This window comes from Enhydra lutris, unplaced genomic scaffold (genome assembly GCF_002288905.1).
Source record: "Enhydra lutris kenyoni isolate GAN:26980312 unplaced genomic scaffold, ASM228890v2 scaffoldscaffold27, whole genome shotgun sequence".
Classification (NCBI taxonomy): Eukaryota; Metazoa; Chordata; class Mammalia; order Carnivora; family Mustelidae; genus Enhydra; species Enhydra lutris.
The window spans coordinates 9,713,457-9,730,319 of record NW_019154111.1 but is presented as its reverse complement, the minus strand read 5'-3'; the positions used below and the strand labels follow the sequence as shown (position 1 = coordinate 9,730,319).

The following is a 16,863-nucleotide window of genomic DNA, read 5'->3' as shown; positions in this document are numbered from 1 at the left end:
CGACACCCAGGCCCGGCATTTTTTTATGAATCTGCCGCTGAGGTAGCCTTATTCACACATTTCATTTATCCGCAATAATAAGAATATCAATACCTTGGATTTATATAGAGCCTCTCATCCAAAGAGGTCAAAGCGTTTTAATTTAATTGGATGTTCCCGTGGCTTTAAGAGCCTCTGGGTATATTTACAAATGTAATAATAAGAAACAGTCTGCCCTGGTTTACAATATAATAGACAATATAAAACAAGACCTGATCACACACTGCTTCTCACCGTCACTGCAAAAACATAGCCAATGCCTGGCCATGGGGTTCAAGGTCCTTTCTGAACAGATCCGCATGGATCTCTTTCCCTACGACACCATTTCTTCTCCATGAATGCTTTATTCTATTCAAATTATTCTTTTAACATAGAATACATGCTGGCACTTTGCACCTCCACTTTTCTAGAAGGCCCTTTTCTTCCTGTTCTGGTGTTTAAGTCTCTTATTTTTTTTTTCTTTTTGGTCCAGCTCAAGTATCACACACCTATTCCACGAGGACTGTTAACAGCCATCCTAACTTTGCTTATTTCCCATTGAAACATCAGCAGCCTTTATGCTTTTATTCTTTGGGCATTGAGAAGGTGCTGTGATTTATCATCATTTCCTTTTCTTTTACTTCCCTGTGTAGCAGGTTAGCCCTCCACACAGCAAAGTCTATAATCAGTCCCTTAGATCTTCACACCTTTTATCTGGTTCCAAGTAGCCTGGTGAGTTTGGGAGTCTGTGGTTACAAATGGGCAGACCCACTAAGCCCTACCTTGATTTTTTTTTTCCTCGCTCATTGTTCACAGTTTAGTGCAAGTTTGGGGTTAGTTTAGAAGCTCACCTAGAACAGAGGCAGTGTGAAAGGGTATGCCTGTGACCTGGAGATGAAAGGTGCAATGGGTAAGGTTTCTGGAAGTGGGATATAAAGGAAGAAGAATAGAGAAGCAAAAGCAATTCATTGAATTAAGGTTTAATTGGGGTGTGCTGATTTAATTATCACATAATTGCTTTTCCAGTTTATGATAAAAGTAGCCACCATTTTGGTGTTTATCCAAGTCTTGCTTTTTAAAAAAGCTCTTTTGTTTATGTCTGTTTACAAAGGCAACCTACACATAGAAAATTTGGAAGATGCAGAAAGGTGTTAAAAAATGGAAAAAAAATATCTGTGTTCTTGCTCCTCAAAACAACTTCATAATACCCATAAAGGTGTATTTTAAACAAAACTAGTATCTTACTTTTAGCAATAATAGCTGATGTTCGCCTAGAGCAGATCACGCTTATCTCACACAGTATCCAAATTACTCTCTCTAAGGGAGTTCCTTATTATCACCTGCTTTATAGGTAAGGAAATGGAGGCACAGAAAGGTTAAGTAACTTGCCTGAGGTAACCTAGCCAGTAAGCAAAGAGCTGGTATTGAATCTAGGTGGTCCTTTCGCACAACCTTCATTTAAAATATTTTTTTTATTGCCGTCAAATACACATAACATAATATTTACTGTTTTAACCACTTTAAAGTGTATCATTCTGTGGGTTTTAATTCATTCATGAAATTGTGCAATCATCACTATAAAGTTCCAGAACATTTCCATCTTCCCCAAAGGAAATCCTATGTCTATAAAGCAGTCATTCCCCATTCCCATCTCTCCCCAACCCCAGGGAATCACTAATCTGTGTTGGGGAAGAAGAATTTCTTCTGCTCTTCAAAGTCCTTCCAGCTGGACTAAGAATCAAATTGAGATGACACAGATTAACAGGAGAAAATAAAAATTTAGTTTCATATGCACAGGGAATGCACAGAAACATGAGATTTTAAAGGCAGTCTGGCAGAATGAGGTAGATATGTCATCCTGAACTAAGGAGAAGGGGATCGAGGTCCGGGACGTCAAAGGGAAGGAATGAAGTTTATAGGAAGATAAACAAGAGAATATGTTTGATAAACAAATGTTTTCTCGGGCATGCAGAAACAATGGGACATAGAAGACTTTGATCAAACAGGCCTTGCTAGGTCCCTCCCTGTCTACCACACCGAGTTCATACTGCAATGTAGTTAGTTATCCGTGGACCTGGAGCAGGTCTTCTATCTACATTCGTTTAAAGCAGTTGAGGGGGAGGTAAAGAGATCTTCCTGAATCCACAGGGTTTTGTTTGCCTTTTAACTCAAAATAATCGTTATGCTAAAGTGGCCCACTTGGGGTGTCCTGTCCTTGACCCTGACATCTGCTTCCTATCTGTGCAAATTTGCCCATTTGGGGTATTTCATTAAAATAGAATCATACGTTACGTAGTCTTTCATGTCTAGCTTCTTTCACTTAATATAATGTTTTCAGCATTCATCAACGTGTAGCATGTATCAGTCTTCTATTCCCGCTTTTTGGCTGAAGAATATTCCATTGTATGGATATGTCAAATTTTCTTTATACCTAAGTCATATACCACATATTATAACACATTCATCCAATGATAGACACTGGGTTGTTTCCACCTTTTGACCATTGTGAACAGTGCTGCTATGGATGTTTGTGTACAAGTTTTTTTGAGCACTTGTTTTTAGTTCTCTTGGATATATTCCTATGGGTCAAATTTCTGGGTCATGTGGTAATTTTAATTTTTTTGAGGAACCACCAAACTGTTTTCTACATTGTCTGCACCCTTTTACATTCCCACCAATAATGTACAAGGGTTCCAGTTTCTCCACATTCTTGCCAACATTTATTTTCTGGTATTTAAAATTATAGCCATACTAGTGGGTGTGAAGTGGTATCTCACTGTGGTTTTGATTTACATTTCCCTGGTGACTCATGTTGTTGAGCATTTTTTCATGTGTTTGTTGCCCATTTGTATATTTCCTTTGGAGAAATGTCGACTCTAGTCCATTGCCCAGTTTTTAATTGGAGTTTCTGTCTTTTGCAGTTGAGTTCTAAGAATTCTTTCCATATGCTGGAGACAAGACTCAAATCAGAGATATGATTTGCATATATTTTCTCACACCCTGTGGGGTGTCTTTTTTATTTTCTTGATTGTGTCCTTTGGTACACTAAAGTTTCTAATTTTGGTGAAATCCATGTCATCTATTTTTCCCTTTGTTGTTTATAATCTTGGTGTGATATATAAAAATCCATTGCCAAATCTAAGGTCATAAGGATTTACCCCATTTTTTCTTTTAAGAATTTTATCTCTTATATCTAGGTCTTTGATCCATTTTGGGTTAAATTTTATAATATGCTCTGAGGTCTGGCTATATTCTCCCTGACCTGCAAATTCATATGTTGAATCCTAACCTCCAAAGCCAATAGTATTAGGAGATAAGAGGTGATTAGGGATTAGTGTTCTTATAAAAGAGATTTCACAGAAGTTCCTCATCCCTTCCACCACTGAGGACACAGGATGAAGGTGCTGACCATGAACCAGGAGGGGAGTCTTCCCTGGAACATGACTATGCTGACACCTTTGTCTTGGACTCAAAGCCTCCAGAAATGGAAGAAATAGGTTTCTGTTGTTTATAAGCTACCCAGTCTGTGGTATGTTATAGTAGCTTGAGTGGACTAAGACAGGATCCAACTTCATTCTTTTGCACATGTATATACAGTTTTCCCTGAATCATTGTTGAAGAGACTTTTCTTTTTCCATTGAATGATATCGGCACTGTTGTAGGAAATCAATTGATCTTAGACATTTGGGTTCATTTCTGCATACTATACCATTTATCTGTGTGTTTATGTAAGTGTCACACTTTTGATTACTATAGCTTTTTAGTAAATTTGAAATCAAGAAGACTCATTTCTCTAAATTAGTTCTTTTTAAAGATTGCTTTGACTGTTTGGGGCTCCTTGCAATTCTATATGAATTTTAAGATCAGTCTTTTCAATTTGGCAAAAAAAGCCATTGGAGGGGCGCCTGGGTGGCTCAGTGGGTTAAAGCCTCTGCCTTCGGCTCAGGTCATGATCCCAGAGTCCTGGGATCGAGCCCCCCATCGGGCTCTCTGCTCAGCAGGGAGCCTGCTTCCTCCTCTCTCTCTCTGCCTGCCTCTCTGCCTACTTGTGATCTCTGTCTGTCAAATAAATAAATAAAAATCTTTAAAAAAAAAGCCATTGGAATTTTCATGGGAATTGCATTGAGTTTATACATAGCTTTAGGGAACATTGATATCTTAACTATATTGTCTTCCAATTCATGGACACAGGATGTCTTTCCATTTACTTAATTCTTCAATTTATTTCACCAATGTTTTGTAGCTTTCAGTGTAGAAGTTTTTCATTTCCTTGGTTAAATTTATTCCTAAATATTTTATTGTGATTGTAAATGGAATTGCTTTGTTAAGTTTCTTTTGGATTGTTCATTGTTAATGTATAAAACGACTACCGATTTTTCTTGACATTGTATCCTGCACTCCTGCTGAGTTAATTTATTGGCTTTAATCATTTTTTTAAAAAGTCTTTAGGATTTCCATATGTAAAATCATATTGTCTACAAACAGTTTCACATCTTCCTTTCCAATTTAGATGCTTTTTATCCTTTTTCTTGCCTAATTGCTCTGGCTAGAATTTCTAGTACTATTTGAGTAGAAGTGGCAAAAGTGGGTGTCCTTATCCTGTGCCTGATAATAGCTGGAAGGCTTTCAGTTTTTCACTATTGAGTATGATGTTAGCTGTGTGTTTTTAATAAATATTCTTTATCATGTTGAAGAAGTTCCCTTCCATTTCTAGTTTTCCAAGTGTTTCATTGTGAAAAGGGTATTGGATTTTGTGAAAAAGATTTTTTTCTGCATCAATTGCAATGATCATGGTTTTTTCCTACTGCTTGCATTCTTAGCCACTAGGGCCAATTACTTTTCTTTCTGTATATAAGTTATTTAACTTTCTAGCCTGCTTTTTGTACTTAAACCATGAAAACCTCACTTTCATTTAAAGCCATTAAAATTATGATTTCCAGTGGCTATATGTTATAGCCTCATATATGGATGTTTTACAATTTATTTAATACTTCTAAGTTTTTTCTTTTTCTTTTTTTTTTAAAAGATTTATTTATTTATTTGACAGACAGAAATCACAAGGAGGCAGAGAGGCAGGCAGAGAGAGAGGAGGAAGCAGGCTCCCTGCTGAGCAGAGAGCCGGATGTGGGGCTCGATCCCGGGACCCTGGGATCATGACCTGAGCCGAAGGCAGAGGCTTTAACCCACTGAGCCACTCAGGTGCCCCCTAAGTTTTTTCAATAAAGGTAGTTGATGTGTTGTGTTTGCTACTCTACAACTCCAGAACATCTGAATTTGCATTCTCTTCATCTTTGAAGTTCAAGTCTTTACTGCTACTAAGCAGCATCCTTCCCTCCTGTTTCATATTTATTTTTCCTTTTGTTCCTTGATTTATGCTTTTCACATGCACACTAATCTTTGTTTCTTATTTATTTCATGTTCTGAATTAATGACTAAGCCAGTAGAGTCAAATGCAAGAAATATAAAAACCTACTGGGAAAAATATTAAGAAAACACAAGTACATTATTACTATGTATATTTTATTTAGCTTGGGAAGAAAAAAATCTGCAAATTGGTCAGTTTTGCTTTTTGATCTTTTGGTCAATATCTAATTTGCGTGTTTTTGCAGGTTTTTTTTTTTTTTTTTTTTTAGGATTATCTGGAAATACAGGCACACTGGAAGATAGCTGAACTCACACATAAAACGAACGTAGAAACATTTAGTTTTAGAGAATAAGTGTTTATTCTCTAAAGAAAAGCATTCCTGTGTCTCATTTTCACATTTTATTGAATTGTTTTTATTTGATTTAAATTTTTCATTTTTCTGTGTGTTGAGGGCTGATTTTCAAGAGATCGCAATGAGGGAGCTGTTTTGCTACCTATGAAGCCCCGACTAAGTACTAAATTTTTTTTTTTTTTTTTTAAGATTTTATTTACTTTTTTGACAGAGAGAGATTGAGAGCACAAGCAGGCAGAGAGGCAGGCAGAGGGGGAGGGGGAAGCAGGCTCGCCGCTGAACAGAAAGCCCGACGGGGGACTCCATCCCAGGACCCTGAGATCAAGACCTGAGCCGAAGGCAGAAGCTTAACCCACTGAGCCACCCAGGCGCCCCTAGGTATTAAACTGTTTTTTAAACCACTCGTGTTTAAAGTCAAATTTTGCTTATAGACGCACACCCTCCCATGTAAAAACACACTCCTATATACTCTTCTTGTCATTGTAAGATAAATTTGATTAAAAACATGATAAAATTCTTAAAAAAAAGGAAACTGGAAAACAAAACAAAACAAAACCCAGACCAGATCAGAATAAATACAAATCAGTCATTAGGAGAGTTCACCAAGTTGCCGCTGGTTTAGTCTTCCTGCGCTCCCAGGAACCACGGAAAGAAACTACAATTCCCAGAGTGCTTAGAGCGAATGCGAGACCGTGAAACTTGCTTCCTCAGTCCCACCTCCTTAGTTCAGCGATTGGACTGTCCAGTTTCCCGTCTCCGAACTTCTCTTCTTCCATTGGTTACTCCCCAGCGAGGTCAATTACAGAGTTTACGTTCGCTTGGTCCGTTCTTACCCACCGGTTCCCCCCCTCCGCCCGGTACCAAGATGGCGGCAGAAGCGGCCGGTGGGAAATACAGAAGCACAGTCAGCAAAAGCAAAGACCCCTCGGGGCTGCTCATCTCTGTGATCAGGTGAGGGAGGCAGGAGGCAGGGTCAGGGGACAGGGGGCAGCGGGCAGCGGCTCGACCTCCGCTTTGGAAGGGAGAAGGGTTAGCTGGGTTCCACCCTGCCGACCCCTCCCCCTTCCTCCTTGCCTCCCCCCAGCCCCTCCCAAGGGCCCCCGCAGTTCCCGGGTTTTCTCTGGGGTTGGGCTAAAGGGAGGAGCCTCGCCTCGCTGTCTTGTAGTTAGGACCTGAGCTTTCCATTAGGGTCCGTGGGCCCTAGAAGCACGCTGTTTGGGGCTTGGCAGAGAAAGCCAGGAGTGTTCATTTATTCACACAGCGTTTATTTATGGATTGCCTTCAGCAGCGCTCACTTGGGGAAGGCGCCTTGTTTCCTGGATTTCTGGGTGGAAGGCCCTGAAGTCCGGGGGTTACTGTCACGAGTTGCAGGTTGTGTTCTCACACTTCGGACACCTCCAACCACCTGTGAATGGCCACAGCCTCCAATACAAGAGCCTGTAGTGAGCTTGCAGAAGGGCTGTGGGTTGGAAGGCGTACAGTCGTTTTCCATTTTTATTCTGCCTTCCTGTCCCGGTCTGTTCCTTCAAAACAAAACAAATTCGGGTTATCCTCTATGCACGTTATTTTCCTAGACTATGCATGGTGGGAGTGAGAGTGGTGGACCTTTTAGGGGCTCCTTTTTTAAAAATGTGAAATAAAGTAAGGGTGGGGAATCCTTTCGGACATCATTAAGGATGGTACAGGAAGCGATTACGACAACCTGAATAAAATGTATATAACACGTTTTTACATTGTTGACATTTGAATGTCAACTCGGGATTTTTTCATCAAGTAAACCCCCGCCCCTTGCTAAACTTCTAATTGAGTTCTAGGAGGGCCCCCGCAATGTCCTGATGATTTAAAAAAAAAAAAAAATTCAGCCTCAACAGTACCTGGTAGTTAGTCAGGGTTTGAATATGAGAATAGATTGAATTTTAAGATAGTCTAACACTCCTGGACTGATAAAGATCATCTCATGGGTGTTTTTTAGGGGCTTCTAATTTAAGATTATGAAATTATTACTTTTTTTTTTTTTAAGATAAGAATTGTTCTCTGTGTGGAAATGCTTCATAAACTTGGTGGGCCATGCAAAGGGAGCCCTGGTCTAGTGTGGACCCACATTCTTGTGACGGGACAGGCAGTGTAGATGTTTGTTTCGTGATACTGAAGTATGGAGAGATGGTAGCATACTATCTTAATCCTTTGTGGAGTTCTAATATATGAATTTATTTGGATTCTTTTTTGAACTTCTTTATTTTTTCTGCCTTATAGTTAACATTCACTTACATGATGTATTTAGTGTCAGTTTGTACTATGGTGCCTGGGAGTTAATACATACTTTATAAATATTTGTTGAGCAATTGAGTGAATTCTCTGTGTTTAGCAAAGACGAATCAGACATGATGTTACCCTTCAGAGTATAGTTCACTTGAGGGATAAAATATGGAAGTAAAAACTGTGACAGACTAGAAGACTAGAAACAGGAGTGAAATATGGGAATCCAGAAGTAGGAGTGGTCAGGTGTAGTGGGGGTTAGGGAAGGTAACAGCGGTATATAAATGTACCATTTCATCTGTGCATTTCTGATTCTGTAGGCTTCACCCATTTCTTTTCTGCTGTGTATCAGTTTTCCTAAATGCCAGTTACATTCATTCTAAATGCCCTACATCCTACATTTGAAAAAAGCATAAAAACCAAACTGAAGTGTTTTTTTTTTGTGTGTGTGTGTTTTGTTTTTTAAACTGATGCTGATTCAGAAACACATTGCCTTTGGTTATCTGTTCCTTTGTTCTTCAGGGGAACTCTCCCTCTGGATGGGGTCGCATATGATTTTGTGGTTATTCACCCACCTCTTACGCCCATCTATATTACCTTCACATATCATCATGATTTAGGCCTACACAAGTTTTATGCTGAATTCTGTTGTGTATTAATGTTGTTCATTTTTCTTCTTTATCCTTGACCACCTCAGACCACTTGCATAATACTTTCGTTACTGTTAACTAGCATAGTATAATGGAGGGTCCAGATCTAACATCCTGGGCAAGTTTAGTAAGAATTAGAGTTCATGGTTACATATGACCTTATTTAAGACTAGTTGTTGTTGCTTCTCAATTGTTGATGTTTATATTTCAGTATTTCTTTGAGTCACAGGAAAATTGTGGGTTTGGCTTGAGAGTGTTGCCAGCTCTCTCTCCTTGTTGTTTCCTCCCTGATGTGCTTTTTGAACATATGCAATGGTTTAAACTTCGTGAACAGTGGCAGTTAATGAGAGTAGGATGGTAGTAGTACTTTGGTGTTTGGGTGGGGAGAAGCAGGGGAGAGTACTTCAGAGGAGAATAGAGTGGGGAATGTAGTTGCTAAGAGAGTAGATCTTAAAGTTTCTGTTACGAGAAAAAGAAATTGTAACTATGTGAGATGGGTACATGTTAACTAACCTTATTATTGTAATCATTTTGCAATATACATCATATATTAAATCATGTTGTACACGTTAAAGACTATGGTGTTATTTACATTACAAAATTGAGGGGAAAAAATGGGGAATGTATATTTCTTGTTAGTAAATTGTTCTGTTACTCTGAAGTTGCTTTGTCTCTCTGTTCAGTTTGTATTCTTTGTGTTACCCCTTCTTGCAACATTGTATTCATGATTCTTAATTCCTCTTGTTAAACTTGGATTACCTCCTCTTCTCCTTAACCTCTTTTCAGATTCTCTCTCAAAGACCAAAGCTTTCCCCAATCCATTTTAGGTTCATGTTTATAAAATCTGAGCCTTCTTGAAGATATATTGATACATGTCAGTTCTCTTTTATGTTTCCTTGGACCTGTCGTTTTGTCACCAGATAAGTGAGTCAGTGATAATCCTTTGAAAAGTTTGACTAGTTTAGCTTTGTTTATCTTTTTTTTTTTTAAAGATTTTATTTATTTATTTGACAGATAGAGATTATAAGTGGGCAGAGAGGCAGGCAGAGAGAGAGGAGGAAGCCGGCTCCCTGCTGAGCAGAGAGCCCGATTTGGGGCTCAATCCCAGAACCCTGGGATCACGACCCGAGCCGAAGGCAGAGGCTTTAACCCACTGAGCCACCTAGGTGCCCCTTTGTTTATCTTTTTATATCACTGAGCTTTTTTTTTTTTTTTTAATAGTCAATATTAAAACTTCTCCTTTGCTTTTGTTCAGATACGTTAAAAAGTCATTTCTAGGGGCACCTGGATGGCTCAGTCAGTTAAGTGTCTGACTCTTGGTTTTGGCTCAGGTTGTGACCTCAGGGCTATGAGTCTGTGCTCTCAGGGGAATCTTGAGATTCTCTCCCTGCAGCAACCCACGCCCCCCACCCCCCAGCTGCCACCGCTGGTGTACACACACGTGCGTGCGCTCTTTCTCTCAAAAAATCTTTCTAAAAAAGTCATTCCTATACCTTATTATGTACTAGTCTAACACATCATATATATTTAAAGCTATTTCTAGGACTTGAAACAGCATTTTAAAAAAAAAAGATTTTATTTATTTATTTGACAGAGATTACAAGTAGGCAGAGATGCAGGCAGAGAGAGAGAGAGGGAAGCAGCCTTCCCGCTGAGCAGAGAGCCCGATGCAGGGCTCGATCCCAGGATCCTGAGATCATGACCCAAGCCAAAGGCAGAGGCCTAACCCACTGAGCCACCCAGGCGCCCCGAAACAGCATTTATTGCTAGTCATCTTTTAACACTGGATAAGAAAACAACAGGTGGTTAAGGGTTCAGCCTAAGGACACATTAAGTATATACATGGGAACTAGCCAAATCTCGTCACTCTTTCCATCTGTGGTACCAAATAGTTAAATAATAACTATTTTGCTAGTAGGATCATTCATCACTTTCAAGCATTTAAAAATCAAAACATTTTCAAGAAGTCTCGTGTAGAGTAGTCAGTTACATTTTGGTCCATGGGTATTTAAGTACCTTGAGACTCATAAATGAAATTCTTAACCATTTAAAAAGTGTTGAATAAAAATATTTCTGGACAGTCAGATGTTTCAAAGGGTAGACTCCTGGGGTATTGCAGAAGAGGTCCTCAGGCTGGGAAGTGGGGCTTTGATGAGGAGATGGATGGTGTTTGGGACCGAGTCTGTCGGAGGCCACTGCTACCTGCAGCTTTTGGTTTGAAGTCTTGCCGCTGGCCCTTTAAAATGGAACTAATTGGGTGGACAGAGTTGCGATCACCTGCTGATGTAAATTTGGACAGTTTTACATGTGTGCACGCACACACAGCATTTTCCTACTTTTCTATTGATTTTTCCCCCCTAACCTTTTCTTTGGTGTGAAATCGGAGCAGGCAGCCTTTCTAAATGGGGAATGGGCAAGATGGCATTTTGGAGATGCTGTTTTATTTTTGTGAGTTCTTGTCAGATTTTTAATTGGGAAATGTGTCTACCACTTACTGTTAGGTGATTTGCTTTCCAATTAAATGTTGACTCTCTTCTCTTTATAAGTTGGCCTTTAATAGACCATTTAATTGGGAAGACAAACTTTGGCTGTGACTTTTGGCGACCTTATGGAAACCTCAGAACAGAGCTTTTGTGGACAGACTCTGGTTACAGATGTCAAGGAGGTTTGAAGGCAGTCGAGGGCTCATGTTTTCATCAACTTTCATGTCTTCACAGAAGTTGGAATTTCAAAAACTTAGAAAATCCTTTATTGTAGACACGTGTTAAATTCCCTTCCTCCTCCGAGTGTGTTTTGGTCAGCCCCACTTTTAATTCAAAGCAAGCTTTGTTGAAGGGGTCCAGTCTTTGATCAGGGCTTTGAGCAAATAGCTTTGAGGTACATGACACAGTTTGTGGCAGAAAGGAATGTGGTCATTCTGGAGCAGAGTCCCCGAAGTTGTGTTAGCTGTTTAGTGTTGTTTCCAGTAACACCTCTTCTCTTCATCTGAGCCTGGCTCATTATGGTTTTTTGGTTTCCACTCCCTTTGCACCCTGGGACATCTTGGAACCGGGGATGCAGTACTGTTGAAAATTACTGCTAGGCTGTCTGGAGACTAAACTCCTTTTTCCTCCTCGAAGTCTTGGGACATGTGACAGCATATGAGGATAGAGGAGCAAAATACCCCCCCCCCTTTTCCTGCTAAACATGAAGAATTAGTATTTTGGGAATCCATGTCTTAGTTTCTAACCCCACATGTAATTCTTAACATTGGGATTTCCTGAAGGCTTTGAGGCGGAGAGGTGTAATGTTGGGTGATAGGTCAGGTTTTTTTTTAAGCCACTACTTACAGTGGATAGATACGGTCATAGTGTTCGGTGGACGTTGAAGTATAGTTAGTAGAAACTTACCGGATTGTGTTACCCATGTACAATTACCTTGGACCAGATACTTCAGACCACTGTGTCTAGTACATTTGTGAAATGGGATAATAATATGAGCTTTGGTTCTGGGGGAAATTTAAGAGGGTACAGGAGGGGCTAACACAGTTTGGTGTAGAGAACGCTTGCAGGTGTTCATTTCTTCCTTTTCAGGATCTGCTGCTTCTCTGGTTAGAAACTTGATTGTGATGTCCACCAGAGAGCCCCCAGGATATAATGTTAATTTTCTGTTAGGAATAACCTTTCCAGTTTGGCTTGAATGTTTGATTCCATTTGTCAGAATGTTCACTTTGTAACCAAGAAACCTTGTGTAGCTGAATTAAGATGGTAATTATTGATAATTTGAGAGTCAGCCACAGAAGCTAGATTTAAATATATATATGCTTATGTGTGCATGTAAAACATAAAATATAAACAGACATAAAGTATAAAACATTTATTAGATTAAAGAGAGAAAGTTTATAAACCAGTGAATTGAAAGGCCTATGATCTCTTTGCCTACATAACCCTTTTGCCATTAAAATACATAATTTTAAAAATTTAGTTATATAAGAAAATTCAAGTATTTCAAGAGGAATAAAATAAAAAATGAAGACTTTTTACTCTGTTCATATCCTTCCTGATGTACCTTTGGTTCCTTGAGAGGAATAGAAAATTGTATTTAAATATGCGTGAATGTTGAATGTACAATCTTTAAACCAGAATATACATTCTTTAATATTTAATATTTTAATATATAATACTTAAGAATTTATATACACTTAAGGAATATTCATTAAAATTATATTTTCTTTAAACAAATGGGATCATACAATGTACATTTTTGACCCTTTATTCATTTGCTTGTTTTTCTTTATTTTGGAGATCTTTTCTAGTAACACATACTGATCTATCTCAATCTTTTTAGTGGCTATGTAGCATTCTTCATATGGATACACCATAATCTGTTTGATTAGTGGTCCCTCTCCCATCCCTTTTTTATAACAAACACTTAAGTTGTTTCTTCTTTTCTTTTTTTAAATCTTCTGTTAAAACAGTGAGCATTCATGTACACCAGGGAGTAGACCGGTGGTGTAAAATCATGGCAGTGGCAGAGGAATAGCCACACCTGAGTATCTTCACATTTTGTATTTTTAGAGAGTCCAAATGTCCTCCAGAAAGATGGTCATTTTCGCTCCCATGATTGGTGTATTTGCTCACTCGTTTTCCCAAGCCCTGGCCAGAAACTGGATGTTTCTGATGATTGTCTTTATTAAGTCCGTTGTGAGTAAGAGGGGAGTAATTGTCTCCCTGTCATTTAGTTGTGTGTTACAGCTGGATGCATGCGGATATATGGGTGTTGCAAATATTTTCTCCCAGTCTGTGGCTTGTCTTCTTCTCTTGACAGAGTCTTTGCTAGAGCAGAAGTTTGTACTTCTAATAAATCATTAGTGATTTCTGTTACAGGTCATATCTTTGGCATCATAATCTAAAATCTCTGTGCCATATCCACGATCATGTAAATTTTCCCCAGTGTTCACTTCTGGGAGTTTCATGTTATGTCTTGTACTTGGCTATCCAGTTCACGTTATCCATTTCAAGTTAATTTTTGTGAAGGCAGTAAGATCTGTGTCTAGATTCACTTTTTTGCAGGTGGATGTTCAGTTGTTCAAGCACCATTTACGGAAAAGGTGATTTCTGTTTTCCATTGTTGGACCTTTGTAGGATCTTCAACAACATTCCATGCGTTTTGTTCCCTTCTTGTGCATACTTGTCATTGCCACGTCCCCATTTTTGTGTCACAAAAACTTGTAAAAAAAAAAAAAGTTATTAAAAAGAAAACAAGTCCAACAATCTCATTTCCTAAATATTAACCTATTTTCCTTTTTAAGGTTTTTGTGTGGATCTTGACTAGATACTTACAGAAGTTTAATAGTTGTAGTTATAACAACTTTTTTTAGCATAACAGAATTTTTTCATGTTGCTATATATAGTGTTTGGAGTTATATAAATATTTTTTAAGTGGGAGAATTAAAAATATGTAGAAAATTACAAAGAAGAAAATATAAACTCTCATATTCTCTTTACCCAGAATTAAACACTATTAATAACTTCGCTTCCAGTTTTAAAAAATTGACTGTATTGTTATAATTTAAACAGTGTTATAATTCAAAACAATATATTGTTACATATTCAAACAGTGGAAATGCAGGAAGATGGGATTATTCTAGTCACTGTCATTGATATTGGCTGAACCTCATTCCAGACTTTGCTGTGTCTCTGGGTGTGTGTATATGTGTGTACAAAATATTGGATGGATAGATAGAAATTCTTTTATTTCAAACAAAAAATATTATTTTTAAAATAAATATAGGAGCTTACTCTATATGCTAACTTATTTTTAAGTAATCTCTACTCCCCAATGTGGGGCTCAAACTTACAACCCCAAGATCGAGAGTTGCATGCTCTATTGACTGAGCCAGCCAGGCACCCTTCTCTATGCTAACTTACACGCTGACTTTATTTGTCTCCATTTTTGAGGTATTCATATGTATAGTCAAGTGCACATGTATTAAGTATATGGCTTGATGAATTTTTACCTATATAACCACTATCCACATCAAGATAGAGACAAACACAGCATCCATGTCTTTTTTCCAGTTTATTTTTTTGTGCAAGAGTATCCTATTGTTCCAACACCATTCATTAAACAGATTATGCTTGCTTCACTGAATTTCTTTTGGATATCTGTCAAAAATCAGTTGACTAATGTGGGTCTATTTCTTGATTCTCTAGTCTATTTCACTCATCTGTTTATCTTTTTTTTTTTTTTTAATTGTATCTGACAGACAGAGATCACAAGTAGGCAGAGAATCACGCAGAGAGAGAGGAGGAAGCAGGCTCCCTGCTGAGCAGAAAGCCCGAAGTGGGGCTCGATCCCAGGACCCTGGGATCACAACCCTAGCCGAAGGCAGAGGCCTTAACCCACTGAGCCACCCAGGTGCCCCCACTCATCTGTTTATCTTGATGACATTATCACATAGTCTTGATGCTTGCTTTTTTAAGTCTTGAAGACAGTGTATGCTCTCCACCTGTACCCTACTTTTTTTTTTCTTTAAAGATTTTATTTATTTACTTGACAGAGAGAGATCACAAGTAGGCAGAGAGGCAGGCAGAGAGAGAGGGGGAAGCAGGCTCCCCGCGGAGCAGAGAGCCTGATGCAGGGCTCGATCCCAGGACCCTGAGATCATGACCTGAGCCTAAGGCAGAGGCTTAACCCATTGAGCCACCCAGGTGCCCCTGTACCCTACTTTTTTTTTTTGGTTTTTTTTTTTGTTTTTAAGATTTCATTTTACAAGAGGGCAACAATCAGTTTGCAGGGGGACAAACAGGCTTGCCTGGTCAGGGCGTCCCAGAGGCCTTTACACCAGGTGAAGCAGCATGCTTTGTATCCTAGATAGTTAAGACTGAAGTCCGCAGAATTTCAGCCAGCCAGAAAAGGCACACCTTGAAATGGGAGGCGAAGTCAGAAGGGAGGTCGACCCTAGGCTTTACTAAAAGCTGCTAAGGGCCAGATTATGGAAAAAACTAAGTTACAAAAAAGCCCCATGAAGTTAGAGAACTGGGCAGGACAGATGGACGTGGGCTGTGGGGACAGCTGGGCTGGAGGCCGTGGCTCAGACCCTGGAACTGGAGACTGGAAAAAGCATGGATGCCACCTTTGGAGTACACCCACCAAGAGCCCTTGCTTCCCAGTCGGGCCCAAGAATGCAGCTGCTTTCCTCAGACAAGGTGTACCCTACTTTTTAAAAGTTATTTTGGATGGGGTGCTCGGCTGACTCGGTTGAGCGCTCAACTCTGAATTTTGGCTCAGGTCTCGATCTCATCATGGTTGTGAGTTCAGGCCCCTCATTGGGCTCCATGTAGCCTACTTAAAACAAAAGTTATTTTGGGTATTCTAGGTCCTTTGCATTTCTGCATCAATTTTATTTCATTTTATTTTTTTCTCAGTTTTTGAGTTAGCTAGTAAATTTGTACAGTAAAACCTTCTGGGATTTTTGGTTGGGATTGCATTGAATGTACAAAGTGACATAGGAAAATTGACATCTTAGTCATGTTGAAACTTCTTATCCTTGAATAGGTGTATTTTTTCATTTAATTCTTTAATTTTCATCAATTTTTTAAATAGATTTCAGTGTGTAGTCTTACATATTGTTGGTCAGATTTATCTAAGTATTTTAGGCACTTCAAGTCCCACACCTCACTGAATGCTGATGTTTTCCCCTCTATTACTGTGTCTTCAAAGTCATCAATCTTCTCTACAATTTCCAATCTGTTGTTAATCCTATGTAATGTATTTTTTATTAGATTATAGTTTTGAGCTCTAGAAGTTTGAGTTGGGTCTTTTAAGAAAAAAAAATCTTTAATAGCTCTCCTTAAACATTCAATCTTTCCTGTAGCTTCTTGGACTATGAAATACAGGTATTATAATACTTTTAATGTTCTTGTTTACTCATTTTGTCTTCTTATGTCATTTTTGGGTTAGTTTCAGTTGATTAATAACCGCTCCCCCCTTTTTACATACCTTACATATGTTTTGGATACTAGATATTGTGAATTTTACCTTTTGGGTACTGAGAGCAGATATCTTTGTTTTCTTGTAAATATTCCTGAATTTTGTTCTAGGATTTGGTTAAGTTACTTGGACATTGTGGTCCTTTCAGGTCTTGTTTTAAATTTTGCTCATGGGGATGGAGCTACGTTTGGTTTAGGGCCAGTTTTGTTTCCTTAGTATGACAAAATTCTTTTGAGTACTCCACCCAA

General features: G+C 38.8%; 1 protein-coding gene across 1 annotated transcript in view; it reads left to right on the top strand.

Moving 5' to 3' along the window:
• Window positions 1–6,600: 6,600 nt before the first annotated feature.
• LOC111151981 (exocyst complex component 4) overlaps window positions 6,601–16,863 on the top strand; it is a 722,606-nt gene continuing 712,343 nt past the window's right edge. The window contains exon 1 of the mRNA XM_022510235.1: window positions 6,601–6,686. Coding sequence (XP_022365943.1) covers window positions 6,601–6,686 — 86 coding nt within the window. The remainder of the gene's footprint in view (window positions 6,687–16,863) is intronic.